This window comes from Paramormyrops kingsleyae, chromosome 8 (genome assembly GCF_048594095.1).
Source record: "Paramormyrops kingsleyae isolate MSU_618 chromosome 8, PKINGS_0.4, whole genome shotgun sequence".
In the NCBI taxonomy this organism is placed as follows: domain Eukaryota; kingdom Metazoa; phylum Chordata; class Actinopteri; order Osteoglossiformes; family Mormyridae; genus Paramormyrops; species Paramormyrops kingsleyae.
This window is the reverse complement of record NC_132804.1, coordinates 27,920,928-27,938,073: the sequence shown is the minus strand read 5'-3', so window position 1 is coordinate 27,938,073 and position 17,146 is coordinate 27,920,928. Positions and strand designations below refer to the sequence as shown.

General features: G+C 44.6%; 2 protein-coding genes across 2 annotated transcripts; one reads left to right on the top strand and one right to left on the bottom strand.

The window, feature by feature from the left end:
• The first annotated feature begins 2,389 nt into the window (after positions 1–2,389).
• pde12 (phosphodiesterase 12) lies at positions 2,390–5,541 on the top strand. The gene is made up of 3 exons (XM_023799681.2): positions 2,390–3,876; positions 4,185–4,263; positions 4,394–5,541. The coding sequence occupies exons 1-3, from the start codon at positions 2,635–2,637 to the stop codon at positions 4,834–4,836; spliced, it is 1,764 nt and encodes a 587-aa protein (XP_023655449.1). The 5' UTR covers positions 2,390–2,634; the 3' UTR covers positions 4,837–5,541.
• Positions 5,542–6,140: 599 nt separating this feature from the next.
• On the bottom strand, positions 6,141–13,606 carry arf4a (ADP-ribosylation factor 4a). The gene is made up of 6 exons (XM_023799682.2): positions 13,267–13,606; positions 11,323–11,403; positions 10,807–10,916; positions 8,372–8,443; positions 7,643–7,768; positions 6,141–7,151 (listed from the first exon to the last, which is right to left on the bottom strand). Exons 1-6 carry the CDS (start codon positions 13,331–13,333, stop codon positions 7,065–7,067), a joined length of 543 nt encoding a protein of 180 aa, XP_023655450.1. The 5' UTR covers positions 13,334–13,606; the 3' UTR covers positions 6,141–7,064.
• Between the last annotated feature and the right edge of the window lie 3,540 nt (positions 13,607–17,146).

The following is a 17,146-nucleotide window of genomic DNA, read 5'->3' as shown; positions in this document are numbered from 1 at the left end:
ATTTAAAATCCACCATATGAAGGGTTTCCAGTAGGGTGTACATTTCAAACTAGCTATCCATCCATCCGTCCATTTTGTGTAACCACTTGTCGTGGACTGGGTGCATGTACACAAATAAAATCGAGGTTGAGCTGGCCATTTGGGTGGTGTCTTATAATATTTTAGTGGACGTGTATGCATAGATGGAGTTCTCCAGACTGGTCCCGTATCTGTACTATACCCTCTATGCAGAATGTCTGGAACCCATCCTAAAGGTTTTGGGCGCAAGGCAGGGAACAGCCCAGGATGGGGCATCAACCCATCACAGGGCACACTCACACACCATTCACTCACACCTACGGGCAATTTGGTAACTGCAAACAGCATCAGCATGTTTTTTGACTGTGGTGGGAAACTGGGGTACCTAGAGGAAGCCCCAAAATGACACAGGGAGAACATGCAAACTTCACACATAGAACCCAGGCAGAGACTTGAACCCAGGTCCCAGAGGTATAAGGAAGCAGTGTAACCACTGCACTGCCATGGTGCCCCCTCAAACTAGCTGTTACTACCATAATACTATTCACTTCTGGAAAATTGTACTTGTTAATTTCTATTAACTTAATCCATAGATACTGGTTTTGTTATGTTTTCTTAAGAAATGTTAAGGATGTGATGTAATCCATCATCTTATACCAGTATTGTCATGTTATTAGTACATGTAAAGTATTTTCAATCTCTGATCATACCCTATTGATGGAGTTGGAATTTGACAATATATTCCTGACAATACAAATTGAATGAAAAACCTATTCCATTGTCATCACAAACACAAAGCATTTTCTGGTATTGGCCTTGTCGGCTGCTAAACTTGGTAGCAGCTTAGTTGTTAAAACAGCACCACTTGGAATTATATTTGTATAGCAATAAATGAATCTTTAAAAATCACATACAATGGCTGATCTCTATTCCCTGGCCAGGCTCATGTGAAGGGGACACAATAAAACACAAGCAACATCTCTCTAAAAGGTGATCTGTTCCTTTTCTTAACGTATCATGTGTCATGACAGTGATGTCATAAAAATCATTTCCAATTAGCATGCTACAATGTGTTATACAATAAAGTAATCAAAATGATGAAGACGTGACTAAGAAACCATTTTACTGGTTTAAATCTATTCACCAAATTAACCAATGAAACAATGCAGAATCCTTGGTTTAGTAACTCAGACAAGGTCAGTGCTTGCCTGTGATACAACAACTTCCTCCCAAAAGACAGGAAGTGCTGTGGTTAGAGTGGCACCGCTAGGTTCTCCATCCGCTGCAGACATGCATTGGGTGGCGTTCAGCTATACCCTGTGTAGAACAGAGTATTACTCAGTACTGACAAATGGCATTGTGCAGGCAGCCAGAATACCACCAGTACTCTCCCTTGGCATCATCATCCAAGGGAGGTAATTCCCTTAGGTTCCTGGTCAGGACTCAAACTACCCAATTTCTACTGGCAAAAGCTGAGAAGATAATAATATAAGGCAATTGGTTTTTATAAAAATTTTTTTTTAAAAACTTAGTTTTTACAATGACAGAGAAGTGGTTTAGAAAGCATGGCTCAGGGCTACCAGAAAGGTACCAGTTCAATTCCCCTGGTCAGCAGTGATGTCATCGTTGGGCCCCTGAACAAGGCCCTTAAGCCACAATTTCCCCCAGGGACTGGCTGATCCTGCTTTACAAATTATATGTCATTTTGGACAAACATATCTGTCAAGATAATGCAATTTATTGGTGGATCAGAAGAGAGGTCCTGTTTTAATAGCATTACCAGAGTAACTCTAGTATTATTCTTTTTTAATGGTTTGCACTACTGAACTATTTGCTTTTTAAATGATTGTATCAAACCATAAATGAATCATACCATAATACATAAATGCTTATAAATGAATATATGATGAGAAAACATTAAAAATTCAGAACAACTTACAATGTCTGTAAGTCTGTAAAATATGTCTGGAATGTGTGTCTGATAGAGATCATATTTGATAATTGTACTATGTTCCTTATTTCTGGAAGAAAAAAATATGTATTTTATAACTATAAAATGACAAATACGACAACCAGAACCAACCCATTGTTGGTTGTGACAATGTACAAGTAATACATTATTTAAATTATATTCATATTAGATTTAAAAATATGCAAAAATGCAAAATTTTGTATTAAATCATATTTATCCAAACAGTTGTCGCGATTGTCACTGACACTTCTCTGTGTGTCAGGTTCGATGTACAGTATTTAACAAACAGGTTCATCACGTTCGCGTTTGCGGTTTTACAGATGCGCACGCTCAAACAGCTCCCGGCCACCGCCTACGAAAATTGAGCATGCGCAGTTCAGTTGTATTCGTGTTAACATTTATCTCAGCATTTTCCACAATTTCGGAGAGGTCATATTATCTTATTAGTTTTAGGTACACACTACAAAAGAAAAACGATACAAAAAAATATTAAGAAATTTTATAACAACGACACAAGTTGATCTGTTTTCGGTATTTTACAATTATCCTCATTACGACGAAAAAGGAGTTGCAGTTCTGTGTGTCAATATACATCAGGAGTTGTCAAATCGATCTCCTTCCGCTCGTGTGGTTACACTGTATCCATGTACACGCGTTTTATTTACTGTATTAGGTCTCTCCCCGTTTACAGAGCGCCGCCAGTCCGTTTACGCATCGCAGGACCAGCGTGGGTCCTCGCAAGCCGGCTTTCCGAGCGTTTCTACATGAACATGGAGCGGGCGGTAGTCAGATGCGTGCCCTCGGAGAGCAAGCTGACCATATCATTCGTGCTGGATGGCAGTCAGAAGCACATGCTAAGGGATCAGGCGGAGCAGCTCGGCTGCGTCCTGGCCCGAATCGCCAACAACGCCGCCAAGGGCCACGGCAAGGCAGGCAAGATAAAAAGAAATAAAGCGGATCAGTGTCCGGCGCCCAAGCCCGTGGTCAGGCTGTCCTACAATGGCGAATTCGTGGCGGAGGACGCCGTGAATGCGGACGCCTGGCAGGACGGCGCTGTCCTGCATGTGGGGGACTGTAAGTACTCGGTAGAGAGGAATCCCCCGACTCTCACCACCGCCGAGTTGCCAGCATCCCTGCTTGCCGGTTTCCCCGTCTGCCCAAAACTCAGGATCGAATTCGGGGACCTGGATCGCTGCCTGTTTACGTGGTACAAGGAGCGGGTCCCCGACGCTGAGGGCGACGACTGCTGGGTAGAGGCCGGGGATAAGCGAGTGTTCACGCCGTCTAACTCGGACATCGGTTTGAGGATGAAAATGCGGTGCACGCCTGGGGACGGGGCGAGGTTGGGATCGCCCGTGGAGGTGACGACCGCGGCCGCCGTGGAGGCCGGACCGGGCGCATGTACCTTCGACAACCGGCACATGTACACGAATAAAATCACGGTTGAGCCGGTCGTCCGGGTGGTGTCTTATAATATTTTAGCGGATGTGTACGCGCAGACAGAATTCTCCAGGACGGTCTTGTACCCGTACTGCGCCCCCTATGCGCTGGGTATAGATTACCGGCAAAATCTCATCAAGAAGGAGCTGGCAGGCTATAACGCCGACATCCTCTGCCTCCAAGAAGTTGACAAGGGTGTGTTTAGTGACAGCCTGTCGCCGGCGCTCGATGCCTTCGACCTGGATGGCGTCTTTAAGATCAAGGAGAGGCAACATGAAGGCCTGGCGACGTTTTTCCGGAGGTCCCGGTTTGCGGTGCTGGGCCGCCACGACATCGCGCTGTGCGACGCGCTGAGCTCGGACCCGCTACACGCCGACTTGCTGGAGCGCATCTCCGCTACCCCGGCACTCCGGGACAAGGTGTTGGAAAGGAGCACGGTGTTACAGGTGCCTGGAGGGTGACTCGCTCGTTTGTGTGTGAAATGCAAGCCCTTGTTTGTTTATATCATATATTTATGAGAAACCGTTCTTCCTACTGTCTCAGATTTCCTAATAAATATACAGTGAAATCCCTAGCAGGTGTGACGGTGTCCAGGATACACCTCTCATTTGACAAACGTTTCACTTTATCTGAATATTCATGTTTCAGATTGCTATTAAATACATAAATAAAAAACTGAGCTGATAGTTAGCACGAAGGACACAATATTCTGGGTTCACTTAGCTGACTATGTATTTTTCTTGTCATCTATCAGGTAACTGTGCTGCAGTCTTCGAAAGACCTGTCCAGGAAACTCTGTGTGGCAAACACCCACTTGTACTGGCATCCTAAAGGTAGCTATGCATATAACCATAGCACATTCATCGTGGTACTTTACTTCGGCACTGAGTTAGATTTGCTTTTCCACTGTTTATGTGTGTGGCTGGTTTGTCCTCAGGCCTGATGCAGGTGTTTGTTGTGCAGGTGGACATGTACGGCTGATCCAGATGCTGGTGGCACTGAGGCACCTGCAGCGGGTTATTTCAGAGGTGCACCCTGGGGCCGCACTGCTCTTCGCGGGCGACTTCAACAGCGCCCCATCCTCAGGCGTACTCCAGCTGGTCACCCAGGGCGACGTGGCCGAGAGTCATGAGGACTGGGCCTCGGACGGCCTGGAGGAGCTGTGCCCCATGGATGCGTCCAGCCCCTTCCGGCTGGTGAGTGCGTGCGGGGAGCCAGCCTACACAAACTATGTGGGTGGCTTCCACGGCTGCCTGGACTATGTGCTGGTGGAGCCACGTACCCTGGAGGTGGATCAGGTGATCCCCATGCCATGTCACCAGGAGGTCACCACCCACCAGGCTCTGCCCAGCGTCTCACATCCCTCCGACCACATCGCCCTGGTCTGTGACCTCATATGGAAGTGATAGGTGTGCATTCTCTGACTTCTTGGAAATGTAAACTTTCCTTTCTTATACATTTACATTGCTGCAGTAAGCAAAACCCCCTTGTGGTCGTATGCATTGAATCAGGAGTGTCCCATAGCCACATCCACTCCACCGACCATCTGGCCTGAGAGTGAGGTGTGAGCACAGCCCTCCAGGTGCTGTCCTGCTGAGGTCCACCTTGGCCTGTTCTGGAGGCAGACCCTGCCTGAGTCCCAGTCGCAACTGAGCTGGGCTGTTAAATTGTGATGTAACACACCCTTTATGAAGAAGGCCAACATTAAGGGCTTTCAAAGACCTTTTTGCAAATGGGAACTGGATATCTTTGATTTACATACGCACCTGTTTTGACATGATTTAGAAACCGTAACTTTGAGGGGTACATACAGTTCAAGGAATTTGATATTTTATGGATAAACATTATGCTTGTTTAAATTATGCTAACAGTCATTTCTGTTGCCCAGGATATGTGACAATTTACTTCATGATCTTAGGACACTGATTATTTGTTCTTTCCAGCATGCACCAAGCCCAAAAGCAATTAACTAAGTAGCACTGAAACTGCTTTGACAGAACTGTGCTCGTGTGTTTTGAGTGAGACACTTAGAAAACTGAAAGCTGGTTTATGAATAATTGGCACCTATTTATTCTGTCTGTAATGGCTATTAAACTTCATGTAAACTAAAATATGGTTTTATATAGGTGGCAGAAAATGCACAAGCAGGACTAGTTATTTGTGCTTTAGAAGTGTGGAAATCACGATGGTCTGGCTGAAATTTTTCGCAAATATTTACTCTTTTGTTCGGGTACATTTGCATACTTAAGAATTTTTCACAGAGCCAGTGTCAAGTTCAGTAGCAGAATGAAAATATAATTGCAGTCCTGTTTTGTCTAGTATTTTCTGGTAGTATGAAGGTTAGGGGGGAGGGCACTAAAATATTAGTTGACCATTTAAAGCATAGTCAACTTCAGTTACAGAATCACATGGTTTGTGGAGGCAGGTGCCACAGAGCCCCTGGCACTCCTACCCAATCAACTAAAAAAAAAAATACATGAAGTTTTTGCCTTGTGTCATTATGTCGTCAGCTAGGCATAGAACAGCATATTTACCATAAGCTACAGTTACCTTACTCCATTCAGACACACCAAACCAGAAACAGGAAGTCACCACCTCCACGGTAATGCAGGTAAATCAAAAACCAGAAACAGGAAATCACCTACTGTACACACTGAAAACAGGAAGCAACCAACTCCACACAGGTACACCAAATGCAGGAAACGGGAAATCAATTTTATGTTGTTTTATTAGGAATTACACTGGTAAAATGGCAAAAATGAAGATGCTCAGATTTGAAGTTTACTTTTACACAAAAAGGAGGGGGGGGGGCAAATGTTTCCCATAGCTGAAATTTTATGAAGATGCTGATGATCTGGCTTAAATCAGTTTAACGTAAAAGTACATATAAAAAACTGCAGCAGAACTTGGACTGGCCTAATAAGTTAAAATGCATATCCTTCCAGAAGTATAAATGAAATCAGGGTGGTGATAAGCAACAGAAAGATGACAGGAAATCCTTAGCAGGGTCAGGGAATGGAGCTGGGATGCATCTAATCAGTCATAACTATATCAGAGAATGCCTGCCTCTATTTACACACAAAGCCAGAGTCCAGCAATTTGGCCAGGAGGGACAGTGATGCAGAATGACAGGGCTACATTTGGGGGCTACATTTCTATATAACAAAGGTTTTGTGTGTGTGTGTGTGTGTGTGTGGGGGGGGGGGGGGTTGTGAAATTGGTCCACAAGCATCTGGACAATTAACTAAACTTTTAATAGCGGCACCAGTTGAAGACGCTGTCGCCCAAACACACAGTCTGGCGGTTCCGTTGTCTGAAGTGCGTCTTATTGTCGCACATATCAGAACATATGTGTGACAATGAAGGACGTGAATGGGAAGCCAAACAAACAAACAAAAACAACCAAACAAAGAGGGGGCACAGCTGGTGGGAGGGGCTGCCAAGCCTTCTCAGATCTGAATGCCATATTGATCAAACAGGGGCAGGGGCTAAGGGAGGGGCTAAGGGAAGGGGGCAGGGGCTAAGGGAAGGGGGGCAGGGCAAAAAAAAGGCAAGCGAGTTTCTCCCAAGCCGAGATCAGCGGCGTCGATCATGTCCCTGGATAAGCAAAGGCCTGCTGACTGCATGTTGCAACTTAGCGCTTGGAGAGTTGGTCTGACAGCCAGTCGAGCCCCTCGTACAGCCCCGTCCCCTGGGTGGCGCAGGTCGCCTGCACGTACCACTGGTGGAGAGAGACGAGAGCAGGGCAGTCAGTCTGACATCATGCATATGCAGTAAGTCTTAACCTTAATCTGCAGACCTCAATGACCCAAACAATGACAAAAAAAAAAAAAATGACCACAATGCATGTTAAGAGTAATGATTATCTACCACATTTGTTTTTGGAAACGGTAAGAAACCAGAAGCGGGAACACCACAGAATACTCTGATTCTTCTCTTTATTGCTGCATCACAAAAATAGATATTAAGTCATCCAACAATATCACAAGTTGCACTCGCTATCACACCAACGGATCAAGGATGTGTGTCACTGTACGTGTGGTCACACTGTGAAATTGAGCATTTTCTTAGTGCGGAAGGGGCGACATCGACTGCTAGAAACTGGAGCATGAGCGCTTGTAGTGCAGCTGACATCAGCCTGAGAGCCCATAGAGGTTACTACACGCAGACCCTAGGTGTGAATATGCAGCCCCCCCCCCATGAGACACTCACAGTCCTGCTCCTCAGCGTCTGCAGACCCAGCTTGTCCGTCATCTCGCTGATAGGCATGGCGTTGGGCAGGTCCTGTTTGTTGGCAAACACCAGCAGCACGGCGTCCCGCAGTTCATCCTCCTGCAGCTGTGTGGGGGGTGGAAGGAGGCAGGCATTAAAGTAAAGGGAGGCTACAGAACTCCCACCAGGACAACACATTACATTTATGTATTTAGGAAGCCGGGTCAGACGGGCCCTGGAGCAACTGGGGATCAGGGCCTCGCTCAAAAGCCCAATGGCCATGGGATCGGATCCGGCAACCTTCTGATCGTGGGCACGGCACCCTAACCCAGAGCCAAGCACCGACCCCAAAATCAAACCAAGCATCCAGCTCGTCATATCAAGCTTGTCATCAGCATATATAACAGCGAGCAGCAGCCTTATCGTCTAGGGACATGGGAACAGCAACACTGAACATTAAATGGTACAATATACCAGGATTATGGTCTGTGGGTAGAAACTGTTCCTAAACCCTGGGTTTAGAGTGCTCAGGTTCTTATGCTGTCTGCCAAATATTCAATACTTAGGGCAGCCTACATAATATCCATAATTTGTTAATGCAAATCCTATTCGGTCATAAGTTAAAGTGTTACTAGGTCGACCTCACAAACTAAGCACATCCCAGTCTTAACAGTAACACCTCAGCCACACGGTTAGGGGACAAACTTCCAGGGAATATAGCAGACTCACCATCTTCTGCAGCTCCTCAGACGCCTCCTGTGCCCGCTCACGATCGTTGCTGTCCACCACGAAGATGAGACCCTGCGGTGAACAGTCATCGTTACCATAACGACAGGAGCTCGGCGAGGACAAGGGCAGCGCACCACCTATCGCCGGCTCCAGACGCAGAGGACAGCCACCAGCTGGGGACCTCGGAGGACAAGGACACTCACTGGCCCCCGTGTGGCAGCGCTGGCCTCTTCGCTTAACCCCTCTGCCACTAATCTTAGGCAAACATTCAGCGCTTCGCCTCAGTCGAGTACAATCTCGTTTACAGTCACACACAAGGTGATATCTGTGCGAAAGCCAAATGCAGGCAGTGTGACGCCACTTCCCGCCGGGCCCCCCAGGACTGGGAAGAGAGCCCCGGGTGAGGAAGACATCTATTTCCATCCCACTCCCTCCGTCCCTGGCCTCAATACCCACATCTTCCCCGAATATCTGCAGAGTCATATGGAGGCAGAATGAACAACAGACAAACAAACTATACACTGCAATCTGGGAGGAGGGAATATAAATATGTATAAAGCAGACAACACAAAGCAATTTAAAATACAAACAAAACATTCATAATGATTCAAATGAGACCACAAATAGAGACAGAACAATTGTAAGGTCTTAAGCTGGGTTAAGGTTTTGAAGACCCCTCCCTAAATATTTAGCCTTGCCATCAGACATTGTTACCTAGTTTGGAAATTACCCCATCCACCGTGTACAGCTGCCTGGCCAATCCAGCCTCAGTGCCCCCCCTCCAGCCATAAAACATGTTAGGACAGCATTTGAAATGCATACCACCAGACGTTTACTACGTTCATTAAACACCCCCACCTATTCATTTATTCATATTTACTTCGACAATATGAAGTTGCTGTACTGTCAGCTCTCCATATACCATCTTTGCACTTTGTCTTGAATATGTTTGCATATGTGCACTTTTCCTACCTTGCTGCTGAGCACAAAAGAATTTCCCCCAGGGACCAAAAAAGGCTTTTCTTATCTGATCTTATCTTCACACATATCTGATCCATCTAAACTGGCTAGTCTGTTTGCCCCGTGATGGTCTGGAATCCTTTCTGGTGTTACCCTGTCAGGGTTCCTGACTACAACAGGAAGCAGAAGACTAGCACAGTCTCTCTGTGATGGGAAGATACTTACAGGCCAAACATCTCACTTTCCATGAATATTTCATATCCAGTCTGCCAGTAGTTTTTATTTGTTGTTTTTACAGGATGGGAGCTGCTCTCTTGGATATTTTACATCATATGACAGCTATTACTGTATTTAAGTATATAAGTATATTCTCCTTTTTAATTAGCATTTGCCATATTGGAACCACCCTGTATTTTCTGAAAAGGCTGGAATGTGTGTTTTGCATGCTGTTAAAGTTGCTAATTTCGTTACCAGAATACAGGTCTAAACTGATCTGGAAAGTTGTTCTTTTTAAGGAATATATTTTATGCTACTAGTCAGACTGATATCAAGAGCCTTTAACCTGTGTGTACCCTACGAGCCCATGGAGGTTAGACATATTATTTTAGTTATATGTCAACTAGCATGAAAACCTGGTCCGGCATGCATTCAATACAAGACACACAAGTACACAAGACTGGAAAATGTCACTAACTGCAAAGTCAAAGGGTTTATTGCAAAACCAGAGGGGTAAATGGAATTTAAAAAATCTGATCTGACAGTAGCCACACCCCAAAAGGAAACATCAGGGCGATCAGTGACCAGGAAACAACACAGAAGAATCCGGAATTCTCACCTGAAGATCTGTGTAATAACGCATACCATCTCTCATGTCCATCCCACCCCCATTCCTGGAACAGGAAGTTACTTAGGGAACAATGCATTTCTCAGCCAGCCCACCCCCCCTCCCTCCCCTCCCTCCTGAATGGTGACTCAGATGGGACCCTGGCACTGGCATACAGTCGAGATGCAAAGGCAGGGGCATTGGGACAGATGTCTTTTCTCAATGGATCACAAGCTTGGGGAGACTGAATTCAGCTGGGTTATTATGCAGAGATGGGGTGTGGCCTGTGTTACATGGACAGTCATACAAGCCGGGTCTATCCTGGAACACCAGACCAAAGCTCCTTAGGCAGCGTTTCCCAACCCAGTCCTCGAGACAGTCCACATTTTTGCTCCCTCCCAGCTCCCAGCCAATCAACAGTACCGAATGCCTGGTTCATGTCTGCCGAGAGCTGGGAGGGAGCAAAAATTTGGACTGTCTGGGGGTGCCCAACGCCTGGGCTGGGAAATACTGCCTCAGAATACTGGTGCCGTTTAATTGAGCAAAATCTGATATTTGCCTTAAGTCTTAGAAGCCCCACCCCCCACCCTGCCATCTAGAAAAGTAACGGCACTTGTGATCCGTGACCTGCTATCAGTGTGGATGAAATTACCTGTGTGTTCTGGAAGTAGTGCCTCCAGAGGGGCCTGATCTTGTCCTGGCCGCCCACGTCCCACACCGTGAAGCAGATGTTCTTATACTCGACCGTCTCCACGTTGAACCCTGCGGGAAGGAGGGAGAGGCCGAGGCCGTTTCCAGCGGACGCCGTCCAAGTGAGGCTCCTCAAAGCGTGAAAGGCACTAAAAATAGCGCAAACGGGAGCTTTGCTTCCAGTAAAACAAACTCATTTGCATTTGCAAACAAGCCACTTGAAACGCTTCAGGATGGGAATGTGTGTGTGAGCAAGGGGCCTTTGTCCAGGCCAATAAACCCGGCTAAATTCGGAGGAGAGTGAGATAAAAAGTTGTTCACTACAAACAACCTCATTCAGTGATACTGTGTAAAGCGTACAATGTACTCTACTTTGAAAATTAAAAAATAATGGGAAAACTGCATTACAATACAAAATGGTAGCCCAGGATATCATACATCAGAAAACACGGCATCTGCCACCTCCCCGATTTCTTACCTATAGTGGGAATTGTGGTGACAATTTCCCCTAGCTTCAGTTTGTACAGGATTGTGGTCTTTCCAGCAGCATCCAGGCCAACTAAGAGAGCAGAAAAAAAACAATCAACAAGCCAAGCAGAAGCAAGCAAACACTCTGTACATTACAGGAGTGATGCCTTTGCATGCCTTAATGAAAACAGGGACTGGAGAGTTCATCATACCAGTTAACAGGTCAAAAGAAAAAGTAACCTGATGACATTTAAAGCAATACATGCCGGAGGAAAACACTGTAAACAACCACACTATCCTACTACTACTACTATATATAAGCATGATCATTTTAAAGTCATTATTACAGCAAATGACCATACTTGCAGTTCCAGAACCAATCAATAAAACACAAACCGGCAGACAAGGTGAGAGGAGTATGTTCAACGTGCTATTAGCCTCACATGTACGTCGCTATGGACAAAAGAGCCCGTTAAAATATTTTACTGATCCCACATAGAAAATGGTTATAAAATATAGCACCGTGCATCCAGTTGATACAGCCAACAAAGCAGCGGTAGAGCGCCTTTGAGGCACCGGCTTTTGCAGCAGGTGTGTTTAAGTTCCTCCGGCCCCAAGCGCCGTTTCCTGTGGCGGCGGCGCACCGATGACAGTTCCGCTGCTACTGCCATTCGACGGGGACAAAGTGTGACAGGAAGACGAGTCCCCCGCCCAGGCAGCATCCCCATTGCTGGGGTTAGATAACATTTACGCTTCAAATCCGCCCCCCATTCAACAAAACCCGGAGCCGATTTTATTAAACGCTGACATAAGGTCACCTAAATTCACTAGTAGTATTTGTACAAGTACATATACAGGGGGAAACAACTAAGTAACGCGTGTCCATTTTGCAATTCAACCACAGAAAAACATCAACTTTCCATTTCCCGTCCCCCCGATACAAACATTTTCGTTAAAGACAACAGATCCTGGCAGAAAAAATAGCTTTATAGTTGATAAATTTAGGGTTTAAATTGCCCATGGGGGAAAAAGTTTTTACCAGTTTTATTTTGGAATTTTTACTTCTTTCGTATCACTATAACGAACACGTATGCAAACGTAAACGCAAATCGTGTTTAACCAGATTTAAACACAAGCGTCCATAGGGCCTGATTTAATATAAAGTGCCGCATTTCTCACGCTGTTACCGTCGCTTTTCCTCTTTTATTCCGAGAACATGGGCGTTTTAAAGCGTTTAAATCCACGCTTCTGCTGATAGAAACTACTGGAGCCAAGAAAACAAGCGGGGCCAAGGGCCCGAGTTGTCACCGTTTTCCCACAGCGGCTAGTCTTAGGAAACAAGCATCCATTTATCTCATATCAATGTTTTATCCAGATAATTGTCCCTTTTTCTTTTTAACACGTCTAGCTATGATCTGGGCGTTTTAGCAGCTCAGCCCCAATTGCTGCCGGAGCAAGTGGCCGGATCCGAGGCGTTTAGTCGTTCTTAACATCCTCATTCGGGGATATCTGACTCTCACAGCCATCAAACCCGACAATAATCCAGCGGTTCCGCTTCGGTAACACCTCAAACCGAATCGTACGTGTGACTCCACGGCCCAAAGTATCCATCTGAGGACACTGGATGTAGCCGGTTAGCCCTAAAGCGTTACTTCCACAGCTAACGCCGGTGTGCTAAGTAGCTACACGCATCACGGCGCTTATTACGGCCCCCGATTGTGGGATTTAACTAACATTAACGAACTAAAAAATAACGGTATTGCAGTCACACCTCGACATACAGCAGACCGGGCAGCTGGCCGGCTGTTTGTTCAGGCTACGGGAAAACGTGGACCACAGCAAGTGGACCCCCTCTCCCGGGCCGAAGACCTCGGACGAAACGGGCACACTTAACCCCCGAAAACGGTTGTCGGTCAAAGCATCCCCGCCAGCTTATTACACACCGCCGACTCACCCATCAGGATCCGCATCTGCTTCTTCCCAAAGAGGCGAGAAAAAACGCTGGAGATCGTCAGGCCCATGGTTTATTGTCCAACTAAGAACTGAATAAACTAACTAATTTAACTAGCAGGCTGTATTGCTACCGGTCGAGGCACTTCCCTCTTTCCCACCCTGATAAATACGACTAAGTGCAGTAATTTAATTACAATCCGCCGAGAATCAAGCGGCACATTAGCGGCCGGTCACTACGGGTGGCAGCCGCCTTGCTTCTACGGGGGCAAAAGTAAAAATCTTTGGTCCCTGCCGTCCAACACCCCCCTCCTCCTCCTCCCGCCACGTCACTCTCCAACGCGGTAGAAATGACGTCACGGACGGCGCATCCCAGCACGCACCGCGGCACACTGCCCCGACCTCTTACCCTGTCGCGTTAAATTCCTTGCAGGAAAACCTGGAGCGCGAGTAGCACTGAACCGCAAACATCGTTCTGTGACTTTACCTGCAGCAAGATTTTTCTGGTCTTCTTTATTTGATAATATCTCTTGGGTTAAAGCATGGAATCTGTCAAATAAGTTTTGTATCAATAACAAAATTAAGGAAGTGTCTTACAAAATACTTCATAGAATTTATCCTGCCAAGCATATTTTGGAAAGATTTAAGCTTAATATTTCATATACCTGTGAGTTTTGTGGTCAAGAAAAAGAAACCATTTTGCATATTTTTTTTCATTGTATTTACTCAAAAGTATTTTGGAAAGATATGGAATTCTATATTAGCAGAAAAATGGAATGTATGATAGAAATTTGTATATTTGATGTGCTTTTTTATACAGAAAGTGAAAGATTGAATTGTAAAGAACAACATATTATACATTTGTTTATTTTATTAGGAAAATTCCATATAAATAAGAAAAAGTGGGCTCGGTGTAAACCAAATTTTTCTCATTTTATTAACGACTTTAAATTGTATGTAAATCTCCTGGAACAAACAAAAAACAAAAAAGCACTGAAAACATGTAATGCTCTAAAATTATTGAAATTTAGAAATTGAAATGTATTTTCTTTTCTTTTTTTTCTATTTTATTTCTTCTTTTTCTCTAGCAGCTAATGTTAATTTGACATGATTGTGTAATACCTCTTGTTCCTGTGGCATTGAGTTAATAAAAAAAATTTAAAAAAAACTGAACCGCAATCAGGAGGCGATTAGATATGCCACATTCGTGCCTTTATTGTGGGAATCGGCCTTTCGGTGTTAATAACTGCGGTCCACAGCAAAAAAACGGGGACGCAGTGTTAGGGAGATAATTTTTCAAAATAACTTTGAAGTGTTGGGTCTGTATCCCTTTCTAAGGGTCTTTGGAAAAGTGTGTGGATATGAAAGGTGCATATATGTGCTGGCCTGAATTTTCAGCAAGACAGATCCTCAGACAGATCCTATAGTTATGGTAATGCGGTGGTTCTCAAATTTTTTGAACTACGACTCTGGATCAAACCAGACCTGAATGCTAACTTAAAAAAATCTCAATAACCCGAGCATTGCGGCGCGGGGGGACAATCCCTGTGGCAGCACATTTGAAAGAGCAGGAATTGCAGGATTTAGTAGATTCCGTTCAACCTGCCCTGAATGTGTCATGACAGAAAATATTGAAATCTTAACCTGAAAAGATTTCAAATATGTGTGTATGTATAAAGTAATTTAACATTCATTTAATTCCTCTTTTTTCTAGAATATACAACAAATTACCACAGCCTTCTCGCAAACCACATTTTGACAGCCATTGTGCTGAGGCATTTTACATGTATAAATTACACATATACAAACATCCTCCCATATGCTCTGTTTAGAGCAATGAAAGTTAAAAGTTACATCCCTGCATGAGATTCATTGTCACTCCTGCCCACCCACCACCCCTGAAAGTGTAACTTGTCCATTATTTTCAACATGGAAGATGAATAGGACTGTCTTGTTTAGTTATACCAGCTACACAAATACAGTATATTTACCAAAGGGGAAAACCAAACATTTTGCATTCAAAGCTTTGTCATAAAGAAGTGTCCAGTTGGATTAATGTCTCAAAACTCTGATTTGTAGCAGTGCTTCATGCTGGGGAAAGAAGAATGAACAGATTTTTGAAAGGTTTTATCATATAATGCAGTTCAGGAGAATAGGGTTAGGCTTATTCCTAGGTTTTTCATCATGCACTTTTTTTTTTCTTTTTTACATAAGTTAGGATTGTGTGTGGACTTGCATGATTGGCCAGTCCTGTGATGGGCAGTACTTTCACCGTTGGGTTCCTGAGTAAGGCTGAGTAACACCCAATTGATCCCACTTTCTGAAATGTATGTCACTTTGAACAAAACATCAGCGAAATAAATGTTATATAATACATATTAGCCATACACTTGCACTATAATACTTTTCAATGATCTATAATGACACATGGATGTGCCACAGAGGTGAATTTGTCCAGAATATTGAAGGACAAGAGCATACCTTCCTAGATATTTGCTGAAGAATAGACTTACAAACACAACCAATATATTTGTGGAAGTTAAATGCCTTGGGAGGCATTGTTTATCTCTTTGACTGTAATGTTCTGCCTTCAAATATATTACTATATGAAGACCTCAGAATACACCTCAATGCTTAACTGATGACCTGCATTTCCTGAAGCCATGCACCTTATGTGTAAAAAAACTTGAAATATAGAGAGATGCATATTTATGATGATAGAATAATAATGATTAAGGTTCAGGCTTTAGTTTTTCCCAGGTAATGTTAATGGTTTAATTAGAACCATATCATATGTTTTCCTGTTACATTCGTTGGTCTTCAAACTGCTTCTTCTGGTCAGGGTAACAGAGAGGAGCCTGGAGCCTATTGCAGGCAGCACAGGGCACAACACAGGAGTGCTCTCTTGATGGGATGCCAGTCCATCACGGAGAATATAAACTCATACCCTGGCCTATACTTATACACTACTGGAAATTTTGAGATGTCATTTATGCCATTAGGCAGCCTGTCTTTGGACTGTGGGAGGAAACTCATGAGATACAGGGAGAGCAAACATACTCTACACATGCACACATATCAGATTTGAACCCCCAACAATGGAGGACTGAAGCAACAGTGCTCTCCACAGAGCAACCTCTGTCAGTCACTGTATTTGAAAAGGTATTTATGTATTTTGAGCTCTTAAAAGGCATATAAAATAAAAATAATGAATGAAGCTTTAACTGCCATTTGTATAAATAGTTACTTTGAAATGTGTTTTTTGGGCATGCCACCTTACAGAGTGGGTTCTCAGCACAGGGTCAGCTGTCCCTCCAGTGCCCCTGGAGTATTTCCTGGGGGGGGGTTAAGGGCCTTGCTCAAGGGTCCAATGGAGAAGGGACTATTTTAGTAAGCATGAGATTTAAACCAGTGCCCTTCCGACCACCAATACCCAACCTTCTGAGCCACAGGCCACCCCCTATGATTTAAGGCCACAAAGTGTTCTGCAGTAGGACCTCATGCCTTAGAGGCTGGGTGTTGGAATCTTACCTCTGGCTCCACTGTGTGTGTTTGCTTGTCCACCCTGCTTGCCCCCATAGCCCCAAAGCAAAACAATGTGCCCAAAGGATGTGAGCACATGATCTGTGATGAACTGGCAGCCCCTCCATGATGTTCCCTGCTCTCTGTCACCCTCTGCTGGATAAAGGGTTTTTTAGGGTTAGGTCATTTTCGTAGGTAATGTTTTTTTGGTACCATTTCCCGACTGAGTAACTCCTTATGTGATCACCAGGGCCTTTGTGGCACTGTTGCATCACTGCATCACAATTGACATAAAATGGTAATTTGGTTGGTGGCACAGAAGGTAGAACTGTTGCCTCACACATTGGTTCAAATTGCACTTC

What these genes read in the sequence shown, in the direction of transcription:
- pde12 (XM_023799681.2), top strand. Translation starts at nt 2,635, where the DNA reads ATGTACACGCGTTTTATTTACTGTATTAGGTCTCTCCCCGTTTACAGA. An exon ending in AAAGGAGCACGGTGTTACAG is followed by an intron (nt 3,877 to 4,184) that starts GTGCCTGGAGGG and finishes GTCATCTATCAG; the next exon opens with GTAACTGTGCTGCAGTCTTC. An exon ending in CTTGTACTGGCATCCTAAAG is followed by an intron (nt 4,264 to 4,393) that starts GTAGCTATGCAT and finishes TTTGTTGTGCAG; the next exon opens with GTGGACATGTACGGCTGATC.
- arf4a (XM_023799682.2), bottom strand. Translation starts at nt 13,333, where the DNA reads ATGGGCCTGACGATCTCCAGCGTTTTTTCTCGCCTCTTTGGGAAGAAG. An exon ending in ACTACTTCCAGAACACACAG is followed by an intron (nt 8,444 to 10,806) that starts GTAATTTCATCC and finishes TGTTCACCGCAG; the next exon opens with GGTCTCATCTTCGTGGTGGA. An exon ending in AGACGCTGAGGAGCAGGACT is followed by an intron (nt 7,152 to 7,642) that starts GTGAGTGTCTCA and finishes TCTCTCCACCAG; the next exon opens with TGGTACGTGCAGGCGACCTG.